This window comes from Oculina patagonica, chromosome 3 (genome assembly GCF_052425735.1).
Source record: "Oculina patagonica isolate OP01 chromosome 3, crgOcupat, whole genome shotgun sequence".
Taxonomy (NCBI): domain Eukaryota; kingdom Metazoa; phylum Cnidaria; class Anthozoa; order Scleractinia; family Oculinidae; genus Oculina; species Oculina patagonica.
Window position 1 is genome coordinate 6330749 of NC_135760.1, and position 18495 is coordinate 6349243.

An 18495-nucleotide genomic window follows, 5' to 3' on the forward strand; every position below is an offset into this window, starting at 1 on the left:
AAGGGATGCTAAGGTATTAAATTTTCGGGAAGAAACGAAAACCGAGATAACTTCGTTACAGATTTTCACAGTTTGTTACCTTGTCAATCCGTGGCGGTATTCTCTCCTTGCACTTGTACAAGTTTTTGTACAATAGATTATGTTCAGCTCTGCAATAATTTCGGATGTTCCCATGTAGAAATCTTGAGAGTCATAGAGCGAAGCATACTGTATTTACGACGAAAATACTTTCTGCTTGCTTTCTTCGCTTCTTCAGCCAAAAATTTTGGCGCCAAGAAAAACGCGGGTTGCCCGATACCGCTGCATCGCGCGCGCGATTTCCCGCCAAGAAAAGATGGCGGGTTGCCTTGGGGCTCCCGACCCCCTCGCCAAAAGTCGGCACGGGCGGCAGGTAGGAGGGCCCATGGCGTTTTAGACCGTGGAATGGTGACTTGTGGAGCGATTTAGACCGGCAGAAATACTCGGCAGGTTTTCATATTTAGAGCAACTTTTTATCCCAACCTCGTTCCCAGGGTTCTAGCAACGTTTTGTTTTCTGAGCAATTTCTCCGATTGTTGTTCGAAGGTCATACGAACGTTTCTGATCATTTTCCGAACTTTTCCGAAGATAAACGACGTTTTCGGCATCAAAACGTGTAGTGGGGGCTGGGGGTGAGTCCCCTAAATGTTCGTTTACAGGTGGGGGGGGGGGGGGGGCTGCAGCCCCCTGCTCCGCCGCCTATGTTTGGGGTTGGAATTCGTGACTGAGATATTTCGAGGTTTAAAATTTTGCTTACTATTTTGGGTTTAGTGAGATTCTAGCAATGGTAAAGACTATTTACGAGTTTGCACAAATAATTTTTATCATCAGATCATCTCATTCTGTAAATTTAGTTTTTGTTCCTACATACCATAAAATTTTGATAATACACCTGTCCCCGATCATTATAAGCCCGACCCCACCCCACCCTCCCCAAATTTGAACCCATGGGCTATATTTAAACTTGACTTCCTCTGATAGAACCCTCTATTGTAGAAGTTGTTTTGTGTTTGATGTTGTTAGACTGTGCTGAGAGACTGTAGGACTTGTTTTGTGCTTCAAATCGTTATGTTTAAAAAGTTTTTCCATATGGTATACTAAATATGCACCTGAAAGTTTTTATATGCAAATATATCACTTCCAAAATTTTTGAAACGTACAATTCATTCCTATAAAAATAAGCCATCAATAATTAAGCAGACATCTGTCCCAGTCATACAAACATAAAGGAAATAAACACCACAAGGGGAAACTGACTCAATAGTCAAACAAGTCTCCCAACTAGTGCCCACATATGAAGCTCTGTAGGGAGAATTTGTTTATTGATAACTTGCCCCCCAGAGTTAGAACCTGCTACATGCCAGCTAAACAGGTTAGTAACTCAAGCTGGAGAGTATGGGTGACAGTATGGCACTCTCTGACTGGCTTGTGCAAAGTTGTTGTCTTGTTTTCTGGATTTATACTCTAAAACACAGCACACCACTCAACAGCTTTCCTCGTTTCCAGTCCCTGTCTTAGGAAGGGAAGGAAGGCCTCGCTTGTGTGAAGTATTTGTTGTCTTATTTTTTATTTTTTCTGTCTGGATTTATACTCTAAAATGCAGCACAGCACAGAGCAGCTATGCTTACAATTCCCTGTCCCTGCCTTAGGTCAAGCCTTCCTTCCAAAGAAAGTAAGGAGGAAGAAAGGAGACCTTGCGTTCTCAAGGCATAGCTGGGGACCAAGCTGTAACAGCAGCAGGAATCATACAATCATATTGTTATTATCTAACTTTTTATTTTATTTGGTCTTCACCATTTCCAAAACGTATAAAATATTAAAACAATATCCTTGAAAACTGACAGGGGAGCTACAGTTAAATTGATTTTTTTCAACTTTGCCTTTAGCCCTTATACCTTTACCCCCTTTTAAACCCCAAAGATGGTCTTGGTTGCCTTGTGTGCTACAGGGATTGAAGAGCAAAAGTGGACCTGACTTGCCTCATACGTGGCATGGCAAGTTACATATATAGCTCAATTCTTTAATTTGTTGTTATTTTCTATGGGTTTTCTTGTTTTGGATAAGTGGTGGTCTCACAATTTGCCTTATGGCAATTTAGACACTTGTCAAACCCAGAGAACCTGGGATTCATAACAGTTACCATTTTACTACTTAGATTAAATCACTTTACTTTATAAAAAACGTCTACACAGGTTATATCTTAAGGTTGCTACTTTGTTCTTTGAATTTAACCTAACAAACAAAGGTTTACACTTTGATTCTAAGAGTGACAAATGGATTGATATCTCCTTACATTACTAATCTATTCTCAATCAGGCAAGTGATGAACAGAAAATAAAGGCAAATATCAACTGAACATTGCATCGATGAACCATTAAATTCTCTGAACTACCATTAGAAGAAATGTATGGAAATTAGTTAGGAGAATTGATATTTGAAGACTAAAAGTTAAGGGTTAATTGATACAGTCATCACCAATGTAATCTGTTTTGTTTCCTATTACTACTACTCCACATGTAACCCAGTGACCTCTTAGCTGCATTTTTAAGCACAAAGACAGCAACGCTCTATTTCAACATCTAAAAAATATTCTATGAGGACAATGTCAAAGTCTATCCTCTCTATCAAGTCAGACACAAAAACTACATACATTTGTTTAGAGGATTGAGTCCCTCCCTCATTCACTTGGATTGACTGTCCATTCTAGTGAATTTTTAAACAAAAATATAGTTCGCTGCTAGACTCTTTAACAGCATCCACCCTTCTTCTCTTGTGTATTGCTAACATGAATGTTTTGAGAAGTTTCCTCGTTGTCCTTGCTCAATTGTTTCTTAAGAATATCTTCGGCTAGATTGTAAAATGCCTGTTCTATGTTGACGTTGGTTTTGGCGCTTGTTTCCAAGAACCGAATGCCATGTTCTTTGGCAATCTATGATAAGCAAAGTTTTAATTAGCTGGTTTAACTATTGGTAATTTAACAAATTAAAAATGTTAGTGTTCGTGAAAACGGTTAGAGAAGTTTGGTTTTGAAGGATGAAAGGAGGAAGGGGGGAGGGGAGGGAGAAAGGGAGAGAAGGAAAAAAGGGTGGGTGGGCAGGTGGGAGGGGTGAGGGGGGAGGAGGAGGAAAAAAAAGAGGAAATTTGGAAGTGGTGGTGGAGCAACAAGTTCTTTCGTTTAACTGCTTGGTAAGCTGAAATAACAAAGGCATCTTCAGCTAATTAATGTTCTCACACAATATGACCAAAACTTGTTTTTTGTTCGCTTGACAGTTCTGGTCATGTCCACTTCCTTTTGGCTTCCTATAGACTTTCTTTTTTTTATCATTTTAGGCTATTCTTTAGAGCTATAAGCTTCTAAGTCCATGGATGAATCCCCTGTGTGACTCCATTCAGGTTCTAATTCAAGATGAGTTTTTGTGTGACAGAATTACTTAAAAAAAAAACATGACTGGACACTTAAAGACCAGCTGTCAGGTACAGTCGAACATCAATTATCTAGACTATTCGGTTATCCAGATTTTTTTTCTTGTCTCAATTTTTTTATGAATATTAATTAGCTGTAATCTTGAAAAAATTGGAGGGTTGCTGGTGGTGGATATTTACCAACACTAAGGTGAATAGTTTTTAAGGTGAATTGTTTTAAAAACAGTGAGATAACATAACCTGAAAGGATGATTTTTAACTTATTTATTCCTGTCAACGATCACAATAATTATTTTCTCACATGCATGGCACAGAGGTGAATAGTAAAGGATATCCAGAGTTTGAGTAGCCAATCAGCTTGTGCCAAAAACACTATCCACTGCTTTTAGTGTTCACTAGCACCTTCAATATACTACAGAATCAGTAACTGAGTCCCTTCACTCACCTGTTCCCCTCGTTCTTTGCTGACGACTCTTCTATCATCCATATCACACTTGTTACCAAGGATCATCTTTTCTACATCTTCGTTTGCATGCTGAGACAAAGCATAAATTCAACTTATTTGGCTGCTTTTACTGAGCTAAAAATGGGCTCACTCAACTGGTTTTAGACACTGCACTTACACTCGCTTTTAGTGGTACATAAATAGCAGCTATCTTTTAACAATCCTTCTTTTGACATGCTAAACGAACAAAGCCAGATCAAAATCCACCAATCACAGCCCACTAGCATGATCTTCCAAACTGGTGGGCGGCTCATTTGCATGAAACAAACACTGGTATACATTGCTTTTGATTGGCTGATTTTAAACAGCACACCAAAAGATGGATGTCGAAAATTAGCAGTTATGCATGCATTTAACACTAAAAGTGGCCTGGATAATTTAAAATCAGGATGTCCTTGGTTTAATTCTCCATCCTGTCACTAGCTGTATTTGTTTTAGTTAGTGCCGAGTTAACTTCTCAGCTGACTGCTCTGCTTTCAAAAATATAGCCAACTGGTGAGCTTCACACCAGTTGGAATTTTAATATAATATTAACAGTCAGTGTCCTCAATTAGCACTACAGTGCTACACTGTAAATCACCAACACTTTAATTAAGTCATGGATTTATCTTTGTTTTTATTTGGAAGTTGTCTGATCAAACTGTACAAAGGCCAACATCTTTCTTACCTTATCAATACACTATCAAGGAGAAAGATCATCACATTTCTGTTCAATAATATTTTTGTCTTACCATGCCATCTTTGGAAGGGATAGGGGGAATGTCTTAATTACAAAACTGCAGTTCTAAAGAGCAAGCTTTCAGTTCAGGAGGGGGGGGGGGAATTAACACACAACTTTCACGGTTATGCAAGTAACATTTTTTAGTACACTAGAACAATGTGTATCAGCCTGAGACAATCCCCTAACTTGGTTTCGAAGTAAAATAACAATCTCCTTTCATCATAGATTACCTCTTCAATGTTCCTCAGCCATTTAGAAATGTTATCAAATGTCTTCTCCTGAGTGATGTCATACACCAGCATAATACCCTGCATAACAAAGATCATTGTTCAGATAATACGGGCGTCTCTAAGGGCCATAACCTATAATACCTGTTACGGCTGAGTTCACTCAATTGTTACAGGTGAAGATGCTGATTGGTGTTACACTTAGCAACAGAGCAAAATGCTATGGGTGAAAATTTCAATGTAACGGCTGCTTAAAAACTTAATGACAGCCCTGATTACCATTGTTTTGATCGATACAATCTAAAATATAAGTATATTTATTGTTTAAACATTTCTTTGTAATTTTACAGTTCAAATAAACTTTGTTGTTGTTGTTGTTGTTGTTGTTATGGATTATGAGTTACGGTACCTAGAAGTGAAAGAAGAAGTGCAAGAAGTAAACAAACGCAAATACAACCTGTATGCGGCAATTATTGTTTGGTGAATAAATGTAACATCTTTGATTGACAGAGGGCTATTGTCAACTGCACAGTTAGTGGTTTGACTTTGAAGGTTGCGCAGTTAAACAAAAATGACAATAACCTTCACTTCCAGAGTAAAAATTGTGACCGAGGTAAATCCATAGTGGGTGAACATTTAAATGAAAGCTGTTGAGCACTACTTTTATGTGTTATTATTTGTTATTATGCTGTACATAGTGGTTCAAACTTCAAGGACTATGGAAGATACCCTAGTGTGCAACCATTCACATGTAAGCTATTGAGTATCACTTTTTATGTAGCACTGTTTATTATGTTGCACAAGGTGATTTTAACTTTTAAGTCTGTTAATGAAACCCTAGTGTGTGACCATTCACATGAAAGCTATTGAGCAGTACCTTCATGTGGTACTGTTTATTATGAGCACCATACAAGGTGGTTCTTACTTTTAAGTCTGTTGATAGTGTGTGACCATTCACATGGAAGCTATTGAGTAGAACTTTCATGTAGATTATGCTGCAAAAGATGATGCTAACCTTTTGCAGAAAAGAGTCAGAAAAGACCCTCCAGTGTAGGTATTCAAGCATTCAATTGAAAGGTAATGAGCAGTAAATTCATTTGGGGGTTCTAGTTAACAAGAATAAAAGCAGAGGTGTACCCATTCAAAAGAAAGCTATTGGGCATGTGGCGTTATTTGTGGTTGCTATAATGAAACTTTTAAGGTAAAGGGTGTGATTGTCTTACCATTGCTCCTCTGTAATATGACGTGGTTATTGTGTGGAAGCGTTCCTGACCAGCCGTATCCCTAAAGGAATGATGTGAACTTTAGTATATAGTTATTTATACCATGCCATTGAAAATACAGCCAATCAGAATACAGGAAAGCCGTTGTATATTCGACGGTATTCAACCCAACCTTCCCATCGTGCGCTGCGATCTTATTCTCAATGAAATTTAGTGAGCGTATTTTCTATGGCATGGTATAAAATAGTTACACAACACTTTCTCGTGGTATACTATGGGATATCCCACTTGTCACTTGTATTTTCTTCATATACACACTCGCCTAAAGGCTCGTGTGTATCCGAGAAAATACAAGTGACTCGTGGGATATTCCATAGTATACCACTCGAAAGCGTTGCATAACTAGTATATATAAGGCCACATTCTGAAAAAGATTCCTGGAAGCTTTAATTAGTACTTCCAGTTACTGTTAAAAATCCAGGATGCCCAGCAAACATCCCAAGCCACGATACCAATTAGTTTATCTTGTTTCCAAAGATGGAAAATCGTTATGGTCAAATCTGGTTAACGTTCTGTGGTAGTGATGCAACTAGGAGTATCACTATTCCCCATGGATGGCTTGCCAGACTATTACAGGTTACCCCAAGTATTGGCCAAGTTGCCCTTACAATTCATCACGGAAGGAAAATTGGCGTTTTCGTTCTAAGTCAAATTGTGTGCAAACCATCAATGGTAACCCCATAAAGTATATATTTTCTGAAAGCTTATTGAATAAAGATTCTAATGAGGGATTTTGTTTGCATCATATAGCCCATAATAAGCAACGTCAGCATTTTGTTTACAATTATGATGTTGCACAACTTTGGGTTTATTTGAGAACACATTTACATGAGAGCCTAAACTTTTATGTGGAATTTGATCTACATATATTGCTCTAAAATACGGTGTCTCAGATTTTTCTTTTCTTGCCCCATTAATGTTTTATGAATTTTTAATCTCAAAGAAGCCCTAAAATCGCCATTTTAAAGTTAAAAAATTCATTAAAAATAAATGGAGCAAGAAAAGAAAAATCTGAGACACCGTATTTTAGACCAATATATGTAAATAAAATTCCACATAAAAGTTTTTGCTCTCATGTAAATGTGTTCTCAAATAAACCTAAAGTTGCACAACATCATAATTGCAAACAAAATGCTGACGTTGCTTATTATGGTCTATATGATCAAAACAAAATCCAAAATTACAATTTTTATTCAATAAGCTTTCAGAAAATATATACTTTATTGGGATTACCATTGATGGTTTGCACACAATTTCGCTTGGAACAAAAACGCCAAGTTTCCTTCCGTGATACCTTAAAACCATTTCTATAACCCACTATTTAACAATTATTTCCAAAAATGCATCACTTGGATCAAAATCAGATGGCAGGTATCCGACAATATACCCCGTCCAATTTGATACACGTCACAATTTATGGAGTGTCAAGTAAAAGAACAAAGCCACCTTTTCTGATCTACCTTATCTGTGTTAAACAAATGTGACCCTATTTGGGAAAAGCAGGCTTAACGAAAATAGCGTTGTGCTGTTTTTCCGTTGAAATGCATTTTCAACGCGTTGCAAATGCATTTTCAATGCGTTTTCAACGCGTTGAAGAACATTTTCAATGCATTAAAAACGCGTTGAAGAACACTTTCAATGCATTGAATATGCGTTGAAGAAAATCGTTTTGAAATGTTTCTCAGCGACAACAAAATGCGTTGCAAAATCAATTTAATATATTTTCAAACTATTTTTAACGTGTTTTGAAACATTCGAAAACGAAATCACCGAGCATTTATTAGAATCATTCACGGGACTATATTCCCGGGGGACTGTTGTGCCAGTTTTCGAAATTATCTACAGCGTATTATAAAGCCACTTGCATCATTAATTTCGCTTTGAATTTGGAGAAGAAACTCATCAAATACACGGACTATTCCTGTAACTTTGCGAAACGCTATAAATGTATAATAAACTTCGAAGCGGCGTTTAATGAAATCATGCTGCATGTCTGAGTTTCAAATGACATTCGACATCTCTTCCATAATCGCATGCACGCAACAAGTTCTGAAGATAAATATATTTTATTCGGCGACCACAACTCTCTGTTACTGGTGCCGATTAAGTTGTCAATAAAGGCTAGTTTGCTGGCCGTGCAATAAAACAGCATAAAAATAAAAGTGCAAACTTTATTTTTTAGCGACGGGTAAACAGTCATGCAAGCTACATTGTCTGCGGTGTCTGCTTCGTATAAACAAGAGAGGATAAAATTATTTTCAGATTTTTCTGAGCCACTTGCATCATTAATTTCGCTTGAATTTCGAGAAAAACCATCAAATACACTTCACTGACCCTTATTTTGCAAAACGCTATAAATGCAAAATAAACTTCGAAGTGGCGTCGAATAAATCATGCTGCATGCCTAGTTTCAAATAACATTGATCCTTTCATGATAACCGCATACACGCAACAAGTTCTGAAGATAAATATATTTTATTCCGCGACCACAACTCTCCATTACTGTGCCGATCGTCTGCTGTTAAGTTATCAATAAAAGCCTTGCTTCGCTGGCCGTTGCAATAAAACAGCATAAAAATAAAAGGCGCAAACTTTAATTTTTTTAGCGACGGGTAAACAGTAATGCGGTGCCACACTGTCTGCCGTGTCTGCCCGTATAATTTTAATTTTTCTGAAAAGATTTGTAAACCATGTAGTTTCATCCAGTTTACAAACGCAGAAAACTTTAAACAGAAGACTTTATGTCTCATAAAAATCTCTTAAATGCCTTTGCCGATAGTACTGGGATAAACTTTTAAAATCGCCAGTTCATTGTTGGGACGGTTCATGTCATCCAACAAGTCACGCACGCGCATATGAGTTCGGAGCGAAACATATTTGCTATGCTTGCAGTTCTTAAAAATAAAACTTTTCTAGTTAAATAAAATCAAATTCTCTCTGATGCCGAATTTTACGTCTTTATTGAAAAGAGCGAAATATTTTCCAGTATTTCAACCTTTTGCGAAACATTCCCATTTTTACGTTGGAAAAAGCAGCCAACGCGTCAAGAAACATCTTTTATTCGTTACTAAACGTTTTCGAACATTTCCAACGTTTTCACAACAGACTGAATAACATTGTGAATGCGTTGAGAATCATTTCAAATGCGTTGTCAATGCATTATCAACGCGTTGTAAATGCATTATCAACGCGTTGTAAATGCATTATCAAAGCATTGTAAATGCATTGATAATACGTTACAACGCTATTTTCGTTAAGCCCGGTTTTCCCAAATAGGGTCACAAATTAACTTGCACTTGCATTTATTTTACCCTTAAAGTTAATTATGCTGTCATTATAGTTTTTCCCCCGTTTTACCAAGATATTAAGTGCATTATTGTAGAAATTAATCGGAGGCAAATAAATAAGCTCATTTCTGCTTGCAGGTATATTGGAGGATAATGCACTTCTACATCTTCATCTACATCTACATTTAATATGTTGGTGATATCACACCAATGTCTAAAAAGTAAAAATACAATATGTACATATATAACAACTGAAAAATTCTAAATTAATTCTAAAAATCTAAAAATTCTAAAAATCTAAAAATTCTAAAATTATATTGGGTAAACCACTAAATTAATAAAAATGCTCGCGCAGTCCAGACTGGAAAGACGTAAGAGAGTCGGACTCAACAATCGCCGCAGGGAGTGCATTCCACTCTCTTATGGTCCTCGGAAAATACGAGTAAAAATATGCGTTTTTCGACGCTCTATATTGCGTATATTTGAAATTATGGCTGCCGCGAGTGTCTTGAGTGTCCTGACTACTTGGCTGAATGAATGTCCTCAAAATCATACAGTTGCCCTTGAAGCCTTATGTTTTTAGCCAACCGTTCACTTTTTGGACAATCTTTCAACCTCATACATACATGTATACATGCATCCTCCAATACACCAGTCACCTACATGTAAAGGGGTAATTTACTAAATACCCTTGGGTGGATCAAGATAATGTGAAAGAGATGTGTCTCTCCCAAGAGCTCAGCATGACAATGGTGGTTATGCTTGTAAATTTTCATAGTATGTAAATTTATATCTTTTTAATTTTATTTTATTGTAAGCACTAACCCACCAGCTTTGGTGATGGTTTAAGCATGGTTAAATTAAGGTATTCATTTCATTTCAAAACCAATCGAGTTCTTGATTCAGAGAACTCCAGTATACGAAACAATAGGCCAGTGGCACTCTTGTCTCCGATATGCATTCAAAAAAATCTGTTGTTTAACGAGCTATCCAATTATTGCTCTGACTATTATTGACTGCGCTGCGCAGTTCTTGCTCTGCACGTGGTTTTTTTTTTTTTTTTGTCGTAGTTTTGGCGGTGACCAGACCCAAACCTCCACTCAGTCAGGGTTCAGGTCATGCGATGTTAAGAAGCTACAAATCAGTTACAAATGGAAAAATTTTCTTATTTTTTGTCTTTATAAGAAATGTTTAGTGTGAAATAATCGATTTTGAAGCGTTCGACTCATGGAAAATACTAAATTTCCATGCTTTGAAAAAGAAATATAATTCAGCGGGCCAGAATCTGTAATAAATACCATTACGTTGGTATAAAAGAATGTGCTGACATGACAAGTTTCACTATCGATCGGCTAGACCTCGAGTCACGTAATTTTTCAAAGCTATTATCAGCTACCTTTTAAATCTTTGCGAATCCTTTGGTCTTAACCTAAAAAATTCAGTGTGAAGTATTTTGAAGCGTTTGAATCAAAGAAAATACTAAAATTTCATGCTTTAAAAGAAAAATACGCTATAACGGGCAAGAATTTACATTTATTTACATTACGTTTGTGTCCTGGAATGTGCTGGCGCAGTGTTCTCCCTAGTTTTCAGCACAGCAGGTAAGAAAACTTTTTAAACCGGTAAAGAAATTCCGGTAAATCCCAGCCGTTTTCTAGTCTACCTACATGAAATAGAATGTTGTCCAATTGCTGGTCGAATTTTATTTCATGACAACGTTATTATGGCCTTGCAGACCTCTTTCGACTGCTATACAGCCTACGAAAAGTTGCATAAAATCTTCTGTTGTTTTAAGGAGATACATTTGCTGTCGCTTACATGACGTACTACTTAAAAAATTGGCGGTCCTGTTTCCTCTTTGCTACAAATTGCTGCAGCTCTTTTTTTCTTTGCTTCGAATACTCAGCATTCATGACAGCGTTGTTACAAAGTTGTATTCTGAGTGCTTCTTTTAACCTGTCATCTGGATTTTGTTTTAAACACTTACGAACTTATGAGAAGAATTTGACATCGAAAGCTGCCTTTGTCTTCACCACGCGTCAGCTACTGTCAACTAAGCAATCAACTATTTTCTGCATTTCGCATGTTTTTGAAAACTGAACTATTATATGTAAGTAATATTTCTCACTTCTGGAATTATTTTTACCTCTTTGCCTTTGTGATTGTTTTTATTTTCAATGGACAAAGTGAAAGGACAGCAAGGATTGCTGCCGCTTCATTGTGGAATCGATCGTGGAAACTGTGCAACAACAGATGTGTACTTGCCGCGAAGTGAGAAACACCTGCAAAACTTGCTCTTTCCTCGATACCAGCACTCAGAGATTCGGAAAGTGAAGGGAAATAAAGAATATTGAATACTAGTTAGCACAAATTCGTAAATGAATATTGCATTTGTCGCTGTTTATTTTCAATCTGTTATTTTATATTTTCAATCATGACTACGAAGGTGAAACGAGTGGTGTTACTTTGTTATTTACCTGTTGAATTTACAAGATATCTTAGCGATTCTAGGCGGCAAAGAGTCGTGTTACAAGCGGTAAATTTTACCGGTTACCGCCTGATAAGGAGAACACTGCTGGCGTAAGCAAATTTTTACTTTCACAAGGCACTGAAGGCAAGAATCACGCAATGCTCGGAAGGCTTTAAATCTGCTACAAATGGAAACTTAACAAATCCTTTGAACTAAACCTAGCTATTAAGTGTGAAATATTCGAATTTTAGCGTTAGGTATTTTTGAAGCTGTGTCATCTAGAGGATTTCTGAAATCTGAAGGAAAACCACTGAGACAAACATGTCCTGACTTGCAAGATTTACGTCATTGGTAAATTAATTCCCCGGGGAATTCCCATTCAGCAAAGAGCAGCTCTAGTGTTCTTCTTAAATTTGATTTAATTATTTGCTCCAATATTCCATTTTCGGAGCAAGTTATTCAATCTTTAAATGGGAATTCAATACAACATTAGTACTGGATGCTGATTTAAAAGATTTTTTGTTTCACGGATCGGGATCATGGGAATTAAATTTGGCCAGCATTAGCATATAAGAAAAGTATTTAATTGCGGATGGAACTAGTCAACCATGAAATGTCACACAAGGTGTTTTCTTACCATTTTGTTTGTCAGTCGCAACATTCTTTGACGCAGGTAAAGGGGATAAGGGAGGGGGGTGCATTTTTTGTACCCCCCACATGACTCCCCTAGAGTGGTCACGTGACCAGCGCAGTTTTAAGCTCTAAGAGCTTCTTGTACAACTTCAGATTTTATCTATGAGCTTTGCTCAGAGTTTAGCTACAAACTTTTGTAACATTATTGAAGTGTTAAGGCAAAGTACTTTGAAATTGACCGTAAGATTGTCAAATGTTGACAATTGCAAGTTTCTGATTTGAAGGTAGCTACAATTCCATATTTTATGTAAAAAATTAAAGAAATAATAATTAACAAAACTGTGGATTATAACAGAAAACTGTTAACAATGAGTCAAAATCGTGGATACATGATTAACATTAACTTTGTTTATTTATCATTAGCAAAATAAATAATCCATGCTAATCAACAAAGATTTTCTCCATCACATTGTCAACCAGATGCGATCATTGATCAAGCTAAAAAAAAATCATCAACTAAGGGATTAATGTCTTGGTGTGCTACTAAATTCTCAAAACTAACATTAGAAAAAACGTATAGAATAAGATGGGGCACTGCAATGTGTTCTTGGGCAAGACATTTTACTTGCTACGATAAAGTAGCATCCCATCCAGAGGGGGGGAGGGGGGAGTAGAAATACTCCTAGCCACTTAATGCTACAAAAACTGGAATATGCTCAAGCCTAATGAACCACTTGGCTTGATAGCAGGCTTTGCTTTTTTAGAGTTCCCAGTAATGAGAATTTTTGGATGGTTAAAATACAGAATGACTTTTTTGTCATCATTTAACACTTATCAGTAAAACCATTACCATTTTAGTATGGGGTAATAGATTGTTGACTCAGCTTAAAAATAGTAAATAAAACAACTTAAGGTGGCTCGATCGGATTTTTGAGTGACGATACCTTTCAACTTTGAGCAACTTGTACGCCACCGTAAACAATCCGACTAAAAATCGATCAGTACAGCTGTACTAAAGAAAGATGAAAGTTTCGAATGACATAAGTTTCATCGAAATCGGAGTAACCATAGCAACATAACGACGTTACCACCCATTTTACACGAGACCGATTTTCTTGTAATAGAGGGATAATTTTGAAAAAAGGCTTCTAGATCTTGAACTTGACATAGTTTTCTCAAGGTCTGCGAAATTTGAAGAATTTCTATGAGAGCGTTTTCGAGAAAATTTTGGATGAAGTTTTTAGGTGCTAAAATACAACAAAAACAAAGCAGTCTTAAAACATTATTGAGAAAACGTTCACAAGGCCCGATCAAGTAACTTTTTGGCCTTAAGTGAATCTTGTACTATCTAATTACCTTGGGAGAAAATCTCAGAGGAATCGTTTCATTTGATTTCTTGAAACATCGGCTTGAATATGAACTGGTATGAAGTGTTATTTCGCTCTTTTATCGAAAAAGGGCCTTCGCTTACTAAAATGATCGCAAAATAAAAAGCGCTCGATAGAATTTTTTTAAACTTGGCAGTCAAAAAGAAGAATAAGTATGTAATGAAATGTCTGATTTTCAAAATAATTGAAACATCCTAAGGCAACCAATTTAAAGCCTTAATTTAGGTAAACATTACGCTATTTTTCACCCTACATCGGATCGCTACCTCATTACCTGTCTCCATTGTCTCAAGCCGCGTCCATTTGTAAATTTCAGCACCTAATAAATATGTATAACAGCCCCTTTATTTCCGAAAACTGTACAGAAACAAGCTAATTAAACAAGCCAAAATACAATAACAACAAGAAAAAGGCTAGTAAAGAACTTGTATTATCTTCAGTCTCCTAGCAGTTTCAAGGTCAAGGCAGAATTGTCACAAAAATCTCCAGTAATAAATAATTAGTGATTCATGATCTACTGGAATTTACAAATGCACGCGGCTTGAGACAATGGAGACAGATAATGAGGCAGCGATCCGATGTAGGGTAAAAACAGCGCAATGTTTACCTAAATTAAGGCTTTGAATAAACTGACTTAAAATGTTTCAATTATTGTGAAAATCAGACATTTCATTACATACTTATTCTTCTTTTTGACTGCCAAGTTTAAAAAAGGCCAAAATGTTACTTGATCGGGCCTTGTGAACGTTTTCTCAATAATGTTTTAAGACTGCTTTGTTTTTGTTGTATTTTAGCACCTAAAAACTTCATCCAAAATTTTCTCGAAAACGCTCTCATAGAAATTCTTCAAATTTCGCAGACCTTGAGAAAACTATGTCAAGTCCAAGATCTAGAAGCCTTTTTTCAAAATTATCCCTCTATTACAAGAAAATCGGTCTCGTGTAAAATGGGTGGTAACGTCGTTATGTTGCTATGGTTACTCCGATTTCGAAGAAACTTGTGTCATTCGAAACTTTCATCTTTCTTTAGTACAACTGTACTGATCGATTTTTAGTCGGATTGTTTACGGTGGCGTACAAGTTGCTCAAAGTTGAAAGGTATCGTCACTCAAAAATCCGATCGAGCCACCTTAACAAGCATACAAACCATATCTGTAGCTTGATCTTTTTTCCTTGAAGTTCAATAGTCTTTATCTTAAAGTCGATACCTAAAGAGGAAAGTTCATTTTAGTTAGTGTTTGTGTAATTATTCCTAAAATACAATTCTTAGGCCATGTGAGTTTAAACTGAGGGCGAAAAAGATCATAAATATTTTTCGAGCCACCAAGAAAGACTGGAATATTAATACTTGAGTGGTAAAAGTAAAATTTTCTCTTTCTGCTGTGGTTACTGCAATTTTTTTTTTTCGTCCTGGGCCACAAGAACCCATCTTCAACTCAAAAAAGTTTCTTGTTTCAAGCCTCCCTTTCAATTAAAATGTGAACACAGGGCCCAAAGTTTACTTTTGGCTTTGGGAGCACTTGTGCTACCAGGTCTCAACTTTTAGGGCGCACAGCTAAAAGTTTTAGGAGCACAGCTTAAATTACTAGGAGTTCCAGAAGGGAGTACCTAGAACCTGAGCACCTGATTTCTGGCACTTGTAAGTTTTATGTATTTTATTCGCTGGCTCGGCCGCTTCATTTGTGACTTGATAGACCCTTTGATAATGGCGCAGCAAAGAACATCCAGCCCACCCGATCCGAACACCCACACGAGGCAAGGATGACAAGTATGATCAAATTTGGGCGTATGCAAAGGGTCATTGTATCAGATTCTGACGAAGTATTCGCAAAAAAAAAGACAAACATAGATATGCTTTGGATTCAGAGAATAAACTATATCGTTGACTGTACTGTGTGCATTGCATGATTTCATGAAACTTAACGCTGGGATGTAGTTGAACGATAAGAAGCTTTATTTTTTAAACGTTGTTCTTACTTTGAGGAAAAAAAAATCTCTCTGTGTTTTAGTTCTGGGTTATATAGAAATACTCAGATACTAGATCCCTGGGGTATATTGGTATGTAGCACTTTGACATTGAACACACGAAAACCAAGATGGCGAGATTTGGAAGAAGCCTTCACTCGCATGTGTCAGCGGAGTCGTATCTAAATCGAAAAGAGTCTGGGACAGAATGGAACATGGCGGAACGATGACTCGATCGAAACTCTGAGTTACCATAAAGAAAGGACAAATAACGCACACACTGACACCACGAAAACAGTGTAACTTAATTATTTAGAATATAAGACAGTAATATCCACGTTCTACTTGATTGTGTCAGTCAAGCTCAGGATGTTGTTTCTTATCGTGCCAGACAGTGTATAAGGAGAGCACAAGAATCAGAGAAAAGTGATTCCAGACGCACTGAACTCTGCCTGTTTTGGGCGCATGAGTGCGACCACAAACAATTTTTCAGGCGCACAATCAAAAATCTAGTCGCATATGCGACCAGCTGGTCATTAGCTTTGAGCCCTGGAACACCTTTTTTAATAAGTTAATTAAGGAGCATCTTTTTCTTTGGTGCATAGATATGTCCAGAAGACATGCAGAAATCTCACATCCAAACTTTCAAAATAAACGTATTACTATTTACTTGGCTTCACAGAAGTTTTCTCTACAAGAAAGGTCATGAACTTGTTTTGATATTAAAGCAAAGAGATGAAAATTGGAGAAATTTTTTCCATCAAATATATAACCTTAGCTCTCTGTATAAATCTTTTGAACTAAATACATGCATTTGAATGAATGCCGCTATTCCACAGCGCCTTTGCATAGCATCATTTAATTTTCAATTTCTAAGAAGATTTGTAATTTGTCAGCACAAAAGAGATAATGGTGAAGGGTGGCTTAATGAGGTTTTATTAATCTGCACTGATTACACCTCTGACAAAACCTTGATATGTAATAGCCAATATTTCAGGAAGCAACACAACATAAACTGGAGGTCTTAAAATTTAATACAGAATCGAAGTTTTATTCTGGGGATTAAAATTATCACTATTTACTTGTTCACTGAAAACACAACTTATTGTATTCTGAATGTGTTTAGTAAGCAAATCTTTGGAAATGATAATCACGAAAAATAAACCTATAAAAAATATTTAAAAAGTATTGACGAATTTATTTAGTTAACAAATCCCTGGTGGGTTTATCTTTAAGAAAATGTTAAGTGTAGTAAAACTTGAAATTATATAATAAGGAACACAGATCGTACAAACCTAAAATATTAGAAAATGCATGCAAGCTTCGATTCGAAATATTCTTTCACATCAGAACCAATTTATCAATCTACAACATCAATTCTTTCGCAAGCTTTGCGTGCAACGTTCTCTCGTCAATAAAACGGGGAAAGTGTTCTGCAGTTAGACAAGAAATAGATATATCATTCTTGAACAAACATGGGCACGTCAAAGATGATTTTGCAATGTTTGAGGAATGTGCAACGAGACCAAATTAAAAATAGTTATGATCTTTCGGACTTTAGAATGCAGCAATTGAAACCTACCATAAGAAAAGTACCATTTTTCATGAAATTACCTTTCAGTTTGTAAAAATCGGAGAAAATTGTTTGGGTTTTATGCCCTGACGCTGAGCAAAGGATTAAATTATTCTGGCTTGCAGGAAGACTTTTACTTCCAAACAAGATCGAACGCGCGGCGGTGAGTAAATCGGGAAACTTCGAACGTTCAAATATTTAAATACAAACATATTTTAAGTTTGGCTTAAACTAAATTTTAACACCTTATACCAGAAGCTATCAATGAAAAACTCCAGAATACAGAACAGAACGAAAATTATGAGGTTTTCAGCTAGCATTTGCAGAGCGAAAGTCAATTAGATTAAATAGTTTATAGGCTTACGTGTAGTACAGCTAAACAGCCAGACATCGCTGCTTTCGCTTACCTATTGTCGAGATGAAAGTCGTGTTGAATGCATCATCGGAAAAGCGAAATAAAATGCAGGTCTTCCCGACTCCTGAGTCCCCTATTAGGAGTAACTTGAAAAGATAGTCATAACTTTTCTTCGCCATGGCTTTCCGCCTACTTCTCCCTGTTCATCACATGCGTACTGCGAGTAAAGGAGCAAGGGGAGTGGAAGCTAGTCTGTTCAACAGACTCGGCCCTAGTCTCACCCGCCATTCACCGAGTATTTTTGATATTTGGAATTATTGGACTGGACTCTTGCAAGTGGGAAAGGCGACTCGTGAACAAATGGTTCAAAAAAAAGTCTGCATTGGGGATAAAGTGGTGAAGTCATCAATCGAGGACAAACAAATAGTGCAGTCAAGTTATGTCTTGATGAATTGTAACCCAGTTGATTCCAACCCACCCTTAGGCATTGTGGGCACTTACAACTGCATCAATAATTTCCAAGTTTACAACAAAGATCAGCGCAATATGCCTGGAAAGTGACTCATAAAAGTAAGGAAGTTTCATTTCCATTTATTCATGTATTATATCATCACATCACATGCAAATGGTGGTGGTGGCCAGCTGGTG

The 18495-nt window shown here is 36.8% G+C and overlaps 1 protein-coding gene and 1 long non-coding RNA gene across 2 annotated transcripts in view; both read right to left on the reverse strand.

Moving 5' to 3' along the window:
- The window catches only part of LOC144645233 (uncharacterized), a 74135-nt gene extending 72490 nt beyond the window's left edge, over positions 1 to 1645 (reverse strand). Inside the window, exon 1 of the long non-coding RNA XR_013569232.1 lies at positions 80 to 1645. This is a non-coding gene — a long non-coding RNA (uncharacterized LOC144645233). The remainder of the gene's footprint in view (positions 1 to 79) is intronic.
- Positions 1646 to 1774: 129 nt separating this feature from the next.
- Positions 1775 to 18070, reverse strand: LOC144645209 (ras-related protein Rab-10-like). The gene is made up of 6 exons (XM_078504703.1): positions 17900 to 18070; positions 15102 to 15162; positions 6118 to 6178; positions 4898 to 4975; positions 3887 to 3976; positions 1775 to 2947 (listed from the first exon to the last, which is right to left on the reverse strand). Exons 1-6 carry the CDS (start codon positions 18024 to 18026, stop codon positions 2765 to 2767), a joined length of 600 nt encoding a protein of 199 aa, XP_078360829.1. The 5' UTR covers positions 18027 to 18070; the 3' UTR covers positions 1775 to 2764.
- Positions 18071 to 18495: the final 425 nt, after the last annotated feature.

Excerpts from the sequence above, each read along its gene's own strand:
- LOC144645209 (XM_078504703.1), bottom strand. The coding sequence starts at position 18,026 with ATGGCGAAGAAAAGTTATGACTATCTTTTCAAGTTACTCCTAATAGGG. Across the intron at positions 6,179-15,101 it reads AAGATCAAGCTACAGATATG|GGATACGGCTGGTCAGGAAC; the intron begins GTTTGTATGCTT and ends TCATTCCTTTAG. Across the intron at positions 3,977-4,897 it reads GGCTGAGGAACATTGAAGAG|CATGCAAACGAAGATGTAGA; the intron begins GTAATCTATGAT and ends GCTTTGTCTCAG.